Source organism: Artemia franciscana, chromosome 3 (genome assembly GCF_032884065.1).
Source record: "Artemia franciscana chromosome 3, ASM3288406v1, whole genome shotgun sequence".
Lineage (NCBI taxonomy): Eukaryota > Metazoa > Arthropoda > Branchiopoda > Anostraca > Artemiidae > Artemia > Artemia franciscana.
In genome coordinates this window covers 18783035-18799288 of record NC_088865.1, presented here as the reverse complement: position 1 = coordinate 18799288, position 16254 = coordinate 18783035, and the positions used below count along the sequence as shown (strand labels likewise).

The 16254-nt window shown below is 34.8% G+C and overlaps 1 protein-coding gene across 1 annotated transcript in view; it reads right to left on the bottom strand.

The window, feature by feature from the left end:
• The window catches only part of LOC136024980 (T-cell leukemia homeobox protein 3-like), a 55659-nt gene extending 39894 nt beyond the window's left edge, over positions 1–15765 (bottom strand). Inside the window, exons 1-3 of the mRNA XM_065700590.1 lie at positions 15070–15765; positions 4296–4387; positions 3401–3534 (exon numbers count right to left, since the gene is read on the bottom strand). Of these exons, the coding sequence (XP_065556662.1) occupies positions 3401–3534; positions 4296–4387; positions 15070–15487 (644 nt within the window). The 5' untranslated portion in view covers positions 15488–15765. The remainder of the gene's footprint in view (positions 1–3400; positions 3535–4295; positions 4388–15069) is intronic.
• Between the last annotated feature and the right edge of the window lie 489 nt (positions 15766–16254).

The window sequence follows — 16254 nt, the reverse complement described above, 5'->3', positions numbered from 1 at the left end:
TTCTTCCGCAAAATAAATAGGTTATTCATATTGTAGTATTCCGAAAATCGCAACATGTGGAAACCAAGCGTAAAATGGAATGGGACGCAACCAATTTGACGGACGAAGTGTCGCCAATCTCCACTTTTATCTGTAATCTCCATAAATAGTGCTCGCAATATGTGTGAACCAAGGGTAAGACGGAATGGAACGCAACGACTTTGACGGAAGAAGTAGGACCTATTTCAAATTTTACCAGTAATCTATATAAATAGGGCTCGGAACATGTGGGAACTAAGGGTAAGACAGAATGGAACGCAACAATTTTGAAGGAAGAAGTAGGACCAATTTCAAATTTTACCAGTAATCTTTGTAAATAGTCCTGGATAAGTTATCTATAATAAATTGTGAATTATTAATAATTTCCGAGATCACACCGGCTAAGCACAACAAACTGTGAAAAGATATGCGCAAAGAAGAAGAAACGAAGACATTTCGAGCTGGTGGAACTACCCCCAAACTTATCAGGAGCTTATCTGAGCCCCATTCACAATGAACTTATTAATTCAGAAGTTCTTTTTTACACTATAACAACTTAAAACCTAAAAAAAGATCAGACGATTTCGAACCTGATAAGCGATTAGCTTTAAAAAACATTAAATAAAATGATTTAGCATCTTGAATATCAGATTTTTTTAAAATTAAGCTCACATTCACTGTTGCGTGGAAAAGGTCTTCCTTTATTTTAGTGGTTGTTTTCTACAGTTTCTATAAACTTATTTTAGTGGTTGTTTTTTACGGTTTGTTTTTATTTGTTTCAATGGCTGTTTTTAACGGTTGTTTTTTTCTTCTATTTCTGGACAGAGTGGAGATCTTTGCCGAAATACTTGCACTCTTTTATTCATATTCACTGACTGGAACTATCCTCTTTACGCATTTCTTTTTCTCCTCTTATTGTGAATTATAGTGCAAATTTTTTTAATATATATCTAGCGAATATTGTGACTATTAAATTTCACGCTCATAAGGCGGTACTAGCAATTTTCTCTCCGACATACCTCTTCTCAAAGAAGTAACGTATATAGTTTCTAGTGAACAAGTCTTATTGTAAAAACCTTGAGGACCAATGGCGTAAGTAGGCTATAGTCTTTGATAGTCTTATTTTTGATCGCAATATTATGTTTTTCACCTACAGAATATCCTTTACATTGCCTATACTCAGCTTTTTGGTATGTAAGAAAGGGTAATCACCCCAGCCCCAATGGTGTCCTCGGACTCTACCTTGTCCAACTTCCATAAAAGCCACAAGCCATATAGTGCCCTTTCTTAATGAAGGTAAAGATGTTCACACAACTTCTTTCAATACCCCTTAGTTATTTAATAGCTATTGCATTCAGCAAAATTAAGGGTCGAATTAAAACAGGCTATGAAGGTTTTCTGTTTATAATATATATGCTATTTATATTTTGAACTTCAATTAACCCATTTGGTTTCTTTATTAGATTAAATAAAAAAAACAAGTATTTTCATCCAAAAATAAGGAGTAACATTAAAACTTGAAACGAATAGAAATTCCTCCGTATATGAAAGGGCTGTCCCCTCCTCAAAGTTCCGCATTTTATGCTAAAGTTTGGCTCTTTCTCACAACTCTACTTTTTAAAACAATAGAAAAAACTTCAGCGTAAAGAGCGGGACGTTGAGAAGGGGACAGCCCCTTTCATATACGGTGGAATTTCTGTTCGTTTCAAGTTTTAATGTCGCTCCTTACTTTCAGTTGAAAAACTTGTCTTTTCGTTTAATTCCTGAACGTTTTTGATTTAATGTATGATTTGATTTTGGCTCACCGCACCTGAATAATTAAAACGAAATTGAAATAATATTTTTTTTGGCCAAGTGGCCTTCTCATAGTTTTGATCGGACGATTTTGGTAAAAGAAAGGGTAGGGGAGAAGGCCTAGTTGCCCTCCGATTTTCGGTTACTTAAAAGTGCAACTAGAACTTTTAATTTTTCTACGAACATTCTTATTAGTAATAAATATACGCAACTTACTAATTAACTTAGGTAACGAATTCTGTATTTGTATATTTTTATTATGTATATGAAGGGGTTCGCCCCCTCGTCAGTACCTTGCTCTTTACACTAAAGCTTGAATTTGTCACAATTCTTTAAGAATGACCCCTGAATGACAAAGGCCGTAGAATAAATAGTTGGAATTATAAACATACTTGAAATACCCTTATATACGTAATTATATAATTCTTATATAATTTCTGTTCGTTTTAAGTTTTAATGCTGCTCCAACCTTCCAGCTGAAGAAAGTTTTATTTTAATTATTTTCTTATTAAAAACAAAATTAATGCTAGAAAATCCTGCCCCCTTTTCTTGGAAATTCTCTTCCCTCATGATAAATTCCTCCGTTCGAAGATCCTCAAACATAACCCCCTCCCCCTGATCCACCCCCAACCCTCCAACGCGAAACCCCCCCCCCCTGAAAACGTCTGTACACTTCCCAATAACCATCTCAAAATTCTGATCCGGTGACTTTGGGAAAAATGAGCGTGGGAGGGGGTCTAGGTACCCTCCAATTTTTTTGGTCACTTAAAAAGGGCACTAGAACTTTTAATTTCCGTTAGAATGAGCCTCCCATGACATTCAAGGACCACTGGGTTAATACGATCACCCCTGAAAAAAAAACAAATAAACACGCAAAAAATACAAAATTCCACATTTTTGTTGATAGGAGCTTGAAGGCACATTTTCTCAGGCTCATAACCTTTGATGGATAAGACTGAACTTGGCGAAACTTATATATTTAAAATCAGCATAAAAACACAATTCCTTTGTTGTAACTACTGGCATCAAACTTCCGTCTTTTAGTGTTTCGATTACTATTGAGCCGGGTCATTCCTTACGACAGTTCGTTACTACGAACTGTTTGATTCCTGCAGTCACTTTCTTTCCTATTAAATATTGAATGGGGTGGTTTTGTGAATCTGAAAAAATTGTCATCTGGGGAGTTGGCCTATACATTTTCATGAAGTCTGGTCAACATGACATTTTACTCTAATACCCGACTAAAACTGAAAACATTGAAACGTCACATAAGATAAAAAGAGATCTCTATTTTTTTTGTTGCTTGCGCTGTGTAAGAAACTCTACAGTATTTTCATGTACGTACTTAGGGTACAACTCTTCTCCCCCTCGAAAAATCCAACTTTTTTCAAATCTCATTGCACTTCGAATTATCAAATAAAATACTTTTTATTAGTGTTCCCCCTTAAAGAAATACTGCGTGCATCCCAGATTATTTTGACTGCAAAAACGACTGCACAGGTTTTTGATGCGGCAGAGTACATAGAGTGGCGTGAAAGACTTGGCACTGGAATGTAAGAGCACCTGTAAGATGAAATATTCAAGTTACCTCCACTTTGTCCTTCGATTCTGGAACCAAGTTTTCACCTGGGCATCAGTCATCTTTAAAATCTTTGCCAGAGCAGCACGTTCAGCTGACGCAAGGTACTTCTGTTTGTGGAATCTTTTTTCTAGCTCACATACCTAAACAAGAAAAGTTTTTAGCAGCCAGCATTAGTTGAAAATTATTGTCAATCAATTTTTTAGATTAACAATCAATTTTGTCAATCAATTTTTGATCAAATCAATTGTCAATAAATTTTTTAGATTGACTAGTTTACAATATTTGTGGGAATATTATTTCAGTGGGCAGTAATTAAAGTAAGAAAAAAAAATCAATACACCAAACGAGTGTTTTGCGAGTATGAGCCAAAAAAGACAAACGAAAAAGTAAAAGAATAGACGGAAATCTTGAAATTGGACTTAAAGGCTAATTCTAGGGGGTAGATTCCCTGGGGCAGGCTAATTCTAAGGGGGCAAGCTAATTCTAAAGGGGAGGCTAATTCTAAGAGGGTGGATTACCTGACGATTCTAAATCTGTTGACGATTCCTGAGTCACACCAAAATTAACATTTTATGTTAATTAGTTACGTTATTAGTTACGTTAATTAGTTAATTAGTAATTAGTTAGCTACACTAGTTACGTTGCTTGGTTTCAAATTGAAATTGATTTCCCGTGCCGCACTAGGCGAAGTATTTAGCTATGGATTTAGATTTTAAAGGTGATGGAATAAATCCTTAGTTCAGCTCAATTAAATTGGATTAGTTTATTATCCTCATTGATTGACTATTTGCATCAATTGTTCCATGTACATTAGAATTCCGAAGTAGGATGTAAGATTTGTGGCACCCTCCTCAAAGTTATTCTATATGCTAAGTTTTTTAAATGACTTATTTTTAATTACCTGAAGTCTCGTAAATGATGTTCTCGGCTTTTTCCGCTTTGGAGGGGTTCTTTGCTGATAAGGGTGTCCAACTCGACGAACTATAGGGTAGCCTAAAACATAAATGGCAAATTTTATTACCCCAAATTTGGATACAAATCAGTTATTATACTCAGGATGAAAAATATGACGTTTAATTTATGATAACAAGCTTGATTTTATTTTAAATGTAATTTCTAAGAACAATCATAATTTCTAAAAGCAAAGTGAGAAGGAAAGGGTGTTGTCTTATACTTCCTTGTTAAATAGTTTGCTCCAGACCCACTGGTTTATTTTTGTAGCGTAGTTTCATATGCCAATAGCATTATATTATAAGAAAAAAACAACAACTGAACTTTGTGAAAGACCTAGAGCGGCAAACTTGTTGGATCCGGAGTCAGCCTATGGCTTTTGGTCGTGTAATTAAAAGAACCATTTGTCGACCAATTCGTTTGAGGTTGACCCTTTTTTTCACAATTTTCTTAGAACCTCTCCTCCAACCTCACTCTCTCTCAAAGTCTTAAGCCCCAAACAATTTTTTTGACTTTAAACATTTATTTTCATGTTCATCAGTAAAACAGAGCGTAGAAATGACATATCTAATCACCTTTGCTGGTATTTACTCAATCGACATTTTTTGCCTCACCCTCAAAATCAACCTAAAAAAACTGAAATTTGTGAAAGTTAGAGCAGCAAACTTTTGGGGTTCGGAATTAGCACATTTTTTTTACTATTTTTTTTGGTCGGGTAGTTAAAAGAATCATTTGTATAGCAATTTGTTTGAGGTCGACCCCTTTTTTTCAAATTTTTCATAGAACCTCTCCCCCAACCTTAGTCTCTCTGAAAGCTTTAAGCCCCAAATAATTTTTTGACTTTGAACATTTAGTTTTATGTTCATCAGCGAAAAAAGAGTATAGAAATGACATATTTAATCACATTTCCTGGTATTTACTCAATCAACATTTTTTGCCTCAGCCTCAAAATTGACCTAAAAAAACAACTCAAATTTGTGAGAGAGCTAGAACTGTAAACTTTCCCGATTCGGAATCAGCACATATATTTGGGTCAGGTAATAAAAAAACCATTTATATAGCAATTTGTTTGAGGTTGACCCCTTGTTTCACAATTTTTCTGGAATCTCTCCCCAACCTTAGTCTCTTTCAAAGGTTTAAGTCCCAAAAAATTCTTTTGACTTTAAATATTCAGTTTCATGTCCATCAGCAAAAAAGAGCATAGAAGTGACATATCTAATCACATTTCCTGGTATTTACTCAATCAAAATTTTTTGCCTCAGCCTCAAATTTGACCTAAAAAAAATCAAGTTTGTGAAAGAGCTAGAACAGTTAACTCTTCGGATTCGAAAACAGCACATTTTTATTCGGTTGGGTAGCGAAATAATCATTTTTACTGCAGTGAACCCTTTTTTTACAATTTTGCTAGACCAATAGACCAGAAAAGCAAAGTCTTTTTTTTTTTTTTAACCGTTTCGAACCGAAGCCTACTTAGCCTAGGATAAAAATGGAGTAGTCTTCATTTTTGAAGCTCTTGCGCTTAAGAATATCTTGGTGGTTGTCTATTTTGAGTACCTCCTATGATACCTCCTAAAAAATATCCAAAAGCACTAATAAGACCGATACACACGTAAAGCAGTTATTAAGAGTTACTACAGTAAGTATTGTATGTTAATGTAGTAGTTTGTAGTTGTACCGAAGAATTCAGTGGATTATAATGCTTTCATATAGGAGAAATACTCAGGGAGCAAATGCGAACTTATCAGAACTTTTAATATTCATATAAATGCAAAATAGAAAACATGCTATAAGAAAGAAAATACAGGTGTGCTAGATAGTTTCAGTAGGTGTGCTACAGTAAGTTTCTCTGATACGCTAAATCTGATGGACATACAACAACACACTATAGTTATCCCCCAAAGGCTGCTTGGCCTGTAAAGTAAGGGGAAGACATGCGAGTCACTTACTCAGAGAAAAAAAAAATCCCTTACACAGAGCAGAGAAGAAAAAATTGTGGCAAACAAAAATTAAAATTAAGTAGATAAATTAAACAGATTAAGCAGACTGCAATTAATCCTGCACGAAAAAAAAGAAACAAAATTCTGGAAAGCCCCTATTCTGGAAAGCCGAATCCTATTCTTAGAAAAAAAAAAACATTCACAAATGTTCTTTTGAGTTTGGTCACAATTCTTATCCAGTAATGTTCCAAATATGTCAGTTTATAGGTGTGAAACCCAAGACGCTCGTTTTTTGCTTGGTATAAATCTCCATAATTAAAAATTATGATTATTTTGCATTCAGTTTTAATTGGATACATAAAATAACAGGGGGCTCTTTTTTACTATTCCATCCCCTTTTTTAAGACAATTCAGCCCTGTAACTCCTGGGAAAAGAACTACATATGGGGATGGGAAACCTCTGATTCGTCAAAAAGAAGCCCAATTAAAAAAAAATCAAGAAAGCGGAGTAGTTAGGCCCTTCCACTCTAAATCTATACTTGGATAATAGCCAAAACGCTAGGCACATATTTAAAGCAGGAAATGCTGGTGATACCTAAATATTCTGACTTAGTTTCTGTGATTTCGAAATTCTCTTTTAATGAAGTTTGATATTTGCATGTTTTACGATCTTTCGAACCTGACAGCTCATTGCTCACCAGAAATTTACCCAAGCTTACTCTTATTCTGTCCTATTGACTTTCATCTCCGTCAAAAAGAGACACAAATTCAAAAAGACCATTTAAAGTTCATCAAAAATGTAAAAAGGGGGGATATTATCCATCTTTTGTCATACGGTTGTCAAAACGACAGTCATATATTCTACAGTAATAGCATTTATATCAAAATTTATTGGAATAGACTCAAGATTCAAAACTTTTCTAATCCCTCTTCGTCGATTTCTAAGAATAATTCACGAAAGAGACAAAAGTTCCTTATGCCATGTAGACCTGGAAACAAGAAAATGGACCCAGAGGGGACCTATTACTTGTAATTTAAGTGATACAGCCTGAACAAGTGCTCGTAGAACTTTAAATAAGCATCATTTGAAATATTTGGGAAATCGCACCTAGTTCCAATTGCTTTCAAGTATGTTCGCTCTCAGATGTTGAAAAGTTTACTGTTGAAGTTCTTCAAATAAAAGAATATTGGCAACTTTATTATTTGTTGCGTTCTATCAAAATGGGTTAAGTAAACACAAAGGATACATAAGGAGTCTAAGTAAAGTCACAACGCTCGAGTGACTCAATAATAATTTACTAACTTGTTTTTAAGGCTGGTCATAAGTACTTCAAAACAAAAATATAAAAAAATTTTGGGTTCTTTGCTGCAATTAAATAAAAAAAAACTAGTTTTTTTAACTGAAAGTAAGGAGCGACATTAAAACTTAAAACGAACAGAAATTACTCCGTATATGAAATGGGTTGTCCCCTCCGCAGTCCCTCGCTCTTTACGCTAAGGTTTGACTCTTTGCCACAATTCTACTTTTTAAAACAACTAAAAACTTTAGCGTAAAGAGCGTGGGACTGCGGAGGGGACAACCCATTTCATATACGGAGTAATTTCTGTTCGTTTTAAGTTTTAATGTCGCTCCTTACTTTCAGTTAAAAAAACTAGTTTTTTTTTATTTAATTTCTGAACGTTTTTGAATTAATGCATGTTTGATTTTGGCTCTCGGCACATAAATTATTGAAATGAAATTAGTATATTAATTTTTTTTTGGCTAAATGGCTTTCTCTTAGTTTTGATCAGACGATTTTGAGAAATAAGGGGTGGGGAAGGAGGCCTAGCTGCCCTCCAATTTTTCGGTTACTTAAAAAGGCTACTAGAACTTTTAATATTCAACGAACGTTTTTATTAGTAAAAAATATACGTAACTTAAGAATTAACTTACGTAACAAACTTTTATATTCTTATATTTTTATTATGTATACGAGGGGGTTTGTACCCTCGTTAATACCTCGCTCTTTACACTAAATCGTAAGTTTTGTTCCAATTCTTTAAGAATGACCCCTGAATCAAATAGACCGTAGAATAAATAGTTGAAATCACTAAAAATATTTTAGCATAAAGAGCGAGGTATTTATCTCCTCCTAAATACCTCGCTCTTTATGCTAAAGTATTTTTAGAACCTTTCATATGCGTAATAATCTCTGTTTGTTTTAAATTTCAATGCTATTCCTTACTTTCATTTGAAAAAACGTTTTCATGTTTATTTTTTCATTTTTTTTTTTTTTTTTATAGTAATGCTAGAAAATCCTGCGCCCTTTTCATTGAATTTTTTTCCCCCATGGCATATTTCTCCAAGGAAAGATCCTCCCACATAGCCCCCTCCCTCAACCCTACCCCAAAACCAAAAAAATCCCCCTGAAAACGTCTGTACACTTCCCAATAACCATTATTATATGTAAACACTGGTTGAAGTTTGTAACTTGCAACCCCTCCCCCAGGGACTGTGGGGGAGTAAGTCATCCCCAAAAACATAGTTATTAAGATTTTCGACTATGCCAAACAAAATGGCTATCTCAAAATTTTGATCCGTTGACTTTGGGAAAAAAATGAGCGTGGGAGGGGGCCTAGATGCCCTCCAATTTTTTTGGTCAATTAAAAAGGGCACTAGAACTTTTCATTTCCGTTAGAATGAGCCCTCTTGCGACATTCTAGGACCACTTGGTCGATACGATGACCCCTGGGAAAAAAAAAAAAAAAAAAAAAACAAACAAATAAACACGCACCCGTGATTTGTCTTCTGGCAAAAAATGCAAAATTCCACATTTTTGTAGATAGGAGCTTGAAACTTCTACAGTAGGGTTCTCTGATACGCTGAATCTGATGGTGTCATTTTCGTTAAGATCCTACGACTTTTAGGGGGTGTTTCCCCCTATTTTCCTAAATAAGGCAAATTTTCTCAGGCTCGTAACTTTTGATGGGTAAAACTAAACTTGATGAAACTTATATATTTAAAATCAGCATTAAAATGCGATTCTTTTGATGTAGCTATTTATATCAAAATTCAATTTTTTAGAGTTTTGGTTACTATTGAGCCGGATCGCTCCTTACTACAGTTCGTTACCACGAACTGTTTGATCTAGTAAAGAGTGAATCACGGCTCATAGCAGTTAAATAATAGTGTAGTGAGAAAAAATTCCCATTTAAAGTTGAATCAGAAATTATGACTGTTAATTTGATTAATAATTGAAGTAAAAGTGTATTATGAAAAAAAATTATGTGAATTTCAAAAGTCTGAAACCCCTTAAAAATGGCGCCGAAAACAAATGAAAGGTCAATCAATGGAATTACCATGGTCGAAAATAGTCGAAATTATGGTTGAACTTTACAGTCCCCAACCTTGAACTGCAAGGGAAATCATTTTTTTGCATGAGAAGCCCTGATGCGTCCCGTTTGTTTTCCTTTGTCGCTACTGGTGCAATGGGATAATACAAGGAACTGCTTTATTTAAAAGTTATATTTTATGCTAATGTTCTTTTCATAAATTTGTCTTGATACCGGTGTCCTAAAGTTTAGTATTGCACCAAAAACACATTTTTGGTGCTATTTCTAAAGTGGGAAGGAGGGAAAGCATGGAAAAGCAAACATTATAATGTAAGTAGTCGAAAACGCTATAGCTGATGTTTACAATGCTTACGTAGAATGACTCGTATATCTTCCCGTATTTTACAGGCCAAGGAGCCTTTGGAGGAGGGATTAGTAGAGTATATTTTCTTTGTAAATTACATGGCAAATAAATGTTATATTGTGATTACGCATATTCTATAAGCTAAAGAATCAGCAAATTTTAAACTACTTTTTTGTTTTATTTTTTCCTTGTATTTCTTTTCAGTAAAAATATAGACCTAAAAATTCAGTTTCTTAGATTTTTAGTTCATACACCATTGATCTTGTGATCTATTTCTATGAGAAAATCTCTAACAATAACAAGCTATATTTATAGCTTATTATTGTGCATAATCGATTCTTTGCGTAGTCACTTTAAATATGTTTATAGGAACGAAAACGCCACCACGTGAAAATGTGGTGTTTGAAAGTAGAATTCTGCATAAATAACTTTTGGATAGTTTTGAGTTGATGACTATCTCTGAGTTTCTGATCGTTAAAAATTTGGCTATAATCAAGCCAAGCATGTTGCTCTGCTCCCCAAAATGTAGAATAGGTACTTCTGTGTTGAGTTATCAGTTTAGTTGCCTAAAAAAAACACCAAAACTTAAAACTTCTGGTCGAGTGAGCCTTTCTTCTGATATTCTATGACCATTGGCTTGACAAGATCACCCCTAGGAAAAAAAAAATACATCTGACCATTCTTCTAGGGGAAAATATGATACTTCATCCTTAGTAGATAAGAGCCTGAAACTCATGCTCAGGAGTCTCCATATGTGTTAAACTGACAGTTTAAATTTCATCAAAATTACACCCTGTTTTAGGCATATTTTCCTTCTATTTCTGGAATTATGCCAATCTACGATTATGAAGTCGTCAGCTATTTATTTTGAAAATCAAACACAATTGGATCAGTCCGCTTTCTCGTAGGATTGTTTCAAAAAAATTTAATTTACTCTGCTGAAAATAACTGGGTCTAAAAAGGTTTACATCCCCTTGCCCTTCATATTCAGGACAACCCTGGACAAGATGTTAAAACACACATAAGGTAAATTAAAAAAAGGTTTTCAAGTGAAAGCAAAGTTCAAGATTAAAACCAAAAACGAGCGAAAACTTTTCTACATGTAAGGGGAACTGCCTTCCCCTCAATCCCCTACACTTTTCACCAATGTTTTACTTATGATATACTTAAAACCCTTTAGAGATCAAAAATTATGACCAATCTGTAATTAAAAGTTTTCCATGAAAACTATATTTCATATAATTTTATATATTAATATATTTCATAAATACAAACATATTTTTTAATTTAAACAAAATACAAATAGCCTAAATAAGCGCATTCATTTTCAAAATAGTGATATGCTTTTTTTCTCGACCTTCTTATCTCATTAACATTATTTTCATTTTAATTTTACAATATTCATTCCAGGGGTTCCAGTTCATGAAATCGTTCGGGGGGCACTGTTTATTTCTTCTTTTTTTTTAAATGAAGGTGAAAAAAAAAAAATCAAAATGTAACAGAAGAGTGATTTTTGCTATCTTCGACTTTTTCAATGAAAATAACAAAAATAGAATTTTCAAAATCTAGTGGAGGGGGATTCCCACCCATTTCTTGCCTGAGATTCATTCTTGGGGCACTGAGTGACATTTTAGGGGATATTAGACACTAGTATAGTGAAGAGTGGGTGGCCGAGAGGGTGGTAGCCCCCTGATTCAAAGGGTAATCTTTGCTCGTTTTGAGCTTTAATGTCGCTCCTGACATCCATTTCAATAAACTTGTTTTTCGAACAGTTCGTGGCAACGAACCATAGTAAGGAGCGATCCGGCTCAATAGTAATCGAAGCTCTAAAAAATGGAATTTTGATCCCGAAAGTTACATCAAAAGAATTGACTTTTTCAAGTTTGGTTTTACCCATCAAAAGTTACGAGCCTGAGAAAATTTGCCTTATTATAGAAAATAGGGGGAAACACCCCCTAAAAGTTATATAATCTTAATAAAAATCCCACTGTCAGATTCAACGTATCAGAGAACCATACTGTAGAAGTTTCAAGCTCCTATCTACAAAAATGTGGAATTTTGTATTTTTTGCCAGAAGACAGATGACGGATGCGTGGTTATCTGTTGTTGTTTTTTCTAGGGGTGGTCGTATCGACCCACTGGTCCTGGAATATCGAAAGAGGAATCATTCAAACGGAAATTAAAAGTTCTAGTGCTCTTTTTAAGTGACAAAAAATTAGAGGGCACCTAGACCCCCTCCCACGCTCATTTTTACCTCAAAGTCACCGGGTCAAAATTTTCAGATAGCCATTTTTTCAGCATAGTAAAAAACCTAATAACTATATTTTTGGGGACGATTTAGTCCCCACAGTCTCCGGGGGAGGGGCTGCAAGTTACAAACTTTTTGTTTCAATATAGCAATAGTTACGGGGAAGTGTACAGACGTTTTCAGGGGTCTTTTTCACATTGTGGTAGGAGTTGTTCGAGGGAGGGGGTTACCTGGGAGGATCTTTCCACGGAGGAGCATATCATGAGGGAAGAGAATTTCCATGAAGGGGGCATAGGATTTTCTAGCATTATTAAAAAAAAAAACAATGAGAAAGTAAATAAAAAGAAAAAAAATTTCAACTGGAAGTAAGGAGCAGCATTAAAACTTAAAACGAAGAGAAATTATTCCGTATATAAGGGGGTTCCTCTCTCCACATTACTTTGCTCTTCACGCTAAAGTATTTGTTTTTATCAATTTCAACTATTTATTCTACGGCCTTTGTGATTCAGGGGGTCATTCTTAAGGAATTGGAACACAATTCAAGCTTTAGTGTAAAGAGTGAGGTATTGACGAGGGTGCAAACCACCTCATTTACGTAATAAAAATATACAAACATAGAAGTTTAGTATGTCAGTTACGTATATTTATTACTATTAAAAACACTAGTAAAAAAAGTTCTAGTTGCATTTTTAAGTAGTCAAAAATGGGATGGCAACTAGGCCTCCTCAGCAACCTCTTTTTTATCAAAATTAAATAAAAAAAAACTAGGTTTTTTAACTGAAAGTAAGGAGCGACATTAAAACTTAAAACGAACAGAAATTACTCCGTATATGAAATGGGTTGTCCCCTCAGCAATCCCTCGCTCTTTACGCTAAAATTTTTAATTGTTTTAAAAAGTAGAACTGTGGCAAAGAGTCAAACTTTAGCGTAAAGAGCGAGGGATTGCGGAGGGGACAACCCATTTCATATACGGAGTAATCTCTGTTCGTTTTAAGTTTTAATGTCACTCCTTACTTTCAGTTAAAAAAACTAGTTTTTTATTTAATTTCTGAACGTTTTTGAATTAATGCATGTTTGATTTTGGCTCTCCGCACATAAATTATTAAAATGAAATGTGCATATTAATTCTTTTTTTGGCTAAATGGCTTTAGTTTTGATCAGACGATTTTGAGAAATAAGGGGTGGTGAAGGAGCCCTGTGGCCCTCCAATTTTTCGGTTACTTGAAAAGGCAACTAGAACTTTTAATTTTTAACGAACATTTTTATTATTAAAAAATATACGTAAATTAAGAATTAACTTACGTAACAAACTTTTATATTCTTATACTTTTATTATGTATATGAGGGGGTTTGTCCCCTCGTTAATACCTCGCTCTTTACGCTAAATCTTAAGTTTTGTCCCAATTCTTTAAGAATAACCCCTGAATTCAGAAAGGCCGTAGAATAAATAGTTTAAATTACTAAAAATACTTCAGCATAAAGAGCGAGGTATTTATCTTCTCCTAAATACCTCGCTCTTTATGCTATAATATTTTTAGAGCCCCTCATATGCGTAATAATCTCTGTTCGTTTTAAGTTTTAATGCTACCCCTTACTTTCAATTAAAAAGCTTTTTCATGTTTATTTTTTCATTGTTTCTTTTTATAGTAATGCTAGAAAATCCCGCGCCCTTTTCATTGAATCTCTCTTCCCCCCTGACATATTCCTCCAAGGAAAGATCCTCCCACATAGCCCCCTCTCCTCAACCCCACCCCAAACCAAAAAAATCCCACTGAAAACGTCTGTACGCTTCCCAATAACCATTACCGTATGTAAACACTGGTCAAAGTTTGTAACTTGCAGCCCCTCCCCCAGGGACTGTGGGGGAGTAAATCATCCCCAAAGACATAGTTATTATGGTTTTCAACTATGCGGAACAAAATGGCTATCTCAAAATTTTCATCCGTTGACTTTGGGAAAAATGAGCGTGGGAGGGGGCCTAGGTGCCCTCCAATTTTTTTGATCACTTAAAAAGGGCACCATAACTTTTCATTCCGTTAGAATGAGCCCTCTTGCGACATTCTAGGACCACTTGGTCGATACGATGACCCCTGGGAAAAAAAACAACAAATAAACACGCACCCGTGACCTGTCTTCTGGCAAAAAATACGAAATTCCACATTTTTTTTAGATAGGAGCTTGAAATTTTTACCATAAAGTTCTCTGATACGCTGAATGCGATGGTGTGATTTTCATTAAGATTCTATGACTTTTAGTGGGTGTTTCCCCCTATTTTCCAAAATGATGCAAATTTTCTCAGGCTCGTAACTTTTGATGACAAAGACTAAATTTGATGAAACCTATATATTTAAAATCAGCATAAAAATCCAATTCTTTTGATGTATCTTCTAGCATCCAAATTCCGTTTTTTAGAGTTTCGTTTACTATTGAGCCGGGTCGCTCCTTACTACAGTTCGTTACCACGAACTGTTTGATAGTCAGATCAAAACTATGAGAAAGCCATTTAGCCAAAAAAAACTTAATATGCAAATTTTGTTTTAATTATTCATGTGCGGTGAGCAAAATCAAAACATGCATTAATTCAAAAACCTTCAGAAATTAAATACAAAAAACTGTAAGTATGAAAGGGGTTGTCCCCTACTCAACGGCTCGCTCTTTACGCTAAAGTTTTTTATTGTTTTAAAAAATAAAACTGGGACAAAGAATCAAACTTTAGTGTAAAGAGCGAGCCGTTGAGGAGGGGACAACCCCTTTCATATACGAAATAATTTCTGCTCGTTTTAAGTTTTAATATCGCTCCTTACTTGCAGTTTAAAATTTTTTTTAATTAGTATAATAAATCAAAGGGATGGCAAAAAAATACCTTGGTTAAATCGCTCTTTTAGCATAGGTTCCAGGATTGTTGGAAAAGTCCCAGACATAAGGCCAAAATGATGACTAGGTAGTGACCAAGGGTGGAGTAATGGATACCGTATTGCAGGTACTTTAACCGGTAAATGTCCCACTGAAGGGTAAGCTGATTGTGAGATGCTAAACTGGTGTCCGTAGGAAAATAGGTCTGGTCGAAGTTGCTGCAATGATTCATACTGAGTCATTACTGGCTGGGATGGTGACTCATCTCTTAATTCATTTGTGTCTGATTCACTATTCACTGAAATTGAAGCATCTGATTCATACCCTGATTGTTCATCTGTTTCTTCCAGAAAACGTGATATTCCAAAACTAAGCGACTTTTTATCTGTAGTGGATTTTGCTTTATCAGCAGGATCCATTTCAACCATTTTTATCTAACTTAGAATAATCATAAGCACATAACAACAATAGTTGTTGTTTGAAAGGCCCCTTCTTTGACACCCTCAAATGTTTCAAATAATTGGCTACTCGAAAAATTGCTAGTTCAAAATCGTGAATAAATATTACCACTTTCGCAAATTCAGGAGAGCACCCTCGCTATTTCATAACTAATGTTTCCAGTGAGGGCTTTCAGGAAAACAAATGCTGTAAGTGCAACAAAATAAGTAAGATCACTATTATTACAAGTCCAGGAGAAAAGCCTCACTGTTTTAAAACCTTGAATGTTGCAAATGAGAATTTAGTGGAAAAATGAACTACAAAACCTCTTTACAAAATCCACCAATAATATCTTGTTTTTAAAACAGGAACGCCTTCCTTGAATCTGATTGGTTATTTGGTTCACGCATCGACAGTGGGAAATGAATTGCCTTTTAGGGCAAACTGAAAATTGAAGCAACTATACTAGGGAAAAATTTATCATTATGTAGACAGCAACGGGCTCTAATGTTTATACACGGGTAAGTACACAAAGATTTAAATTCAGAAAAACTGGCATAAAATCATGCTGTTTCCAAATATGGAGCGGGGCAACTTTCAAAATTACGTACATTAGATGGCGCGTTCCAAGCTTGGCGAAGACGTGGGAGAAATATTTCACATTGGGTGGCACTATGAGGTGTACACCAGGTGGTGGAATATGGGCAACCCCTCTAAACGTATATGAGTAATTAATTTCAATTTATTAAGCCTAACT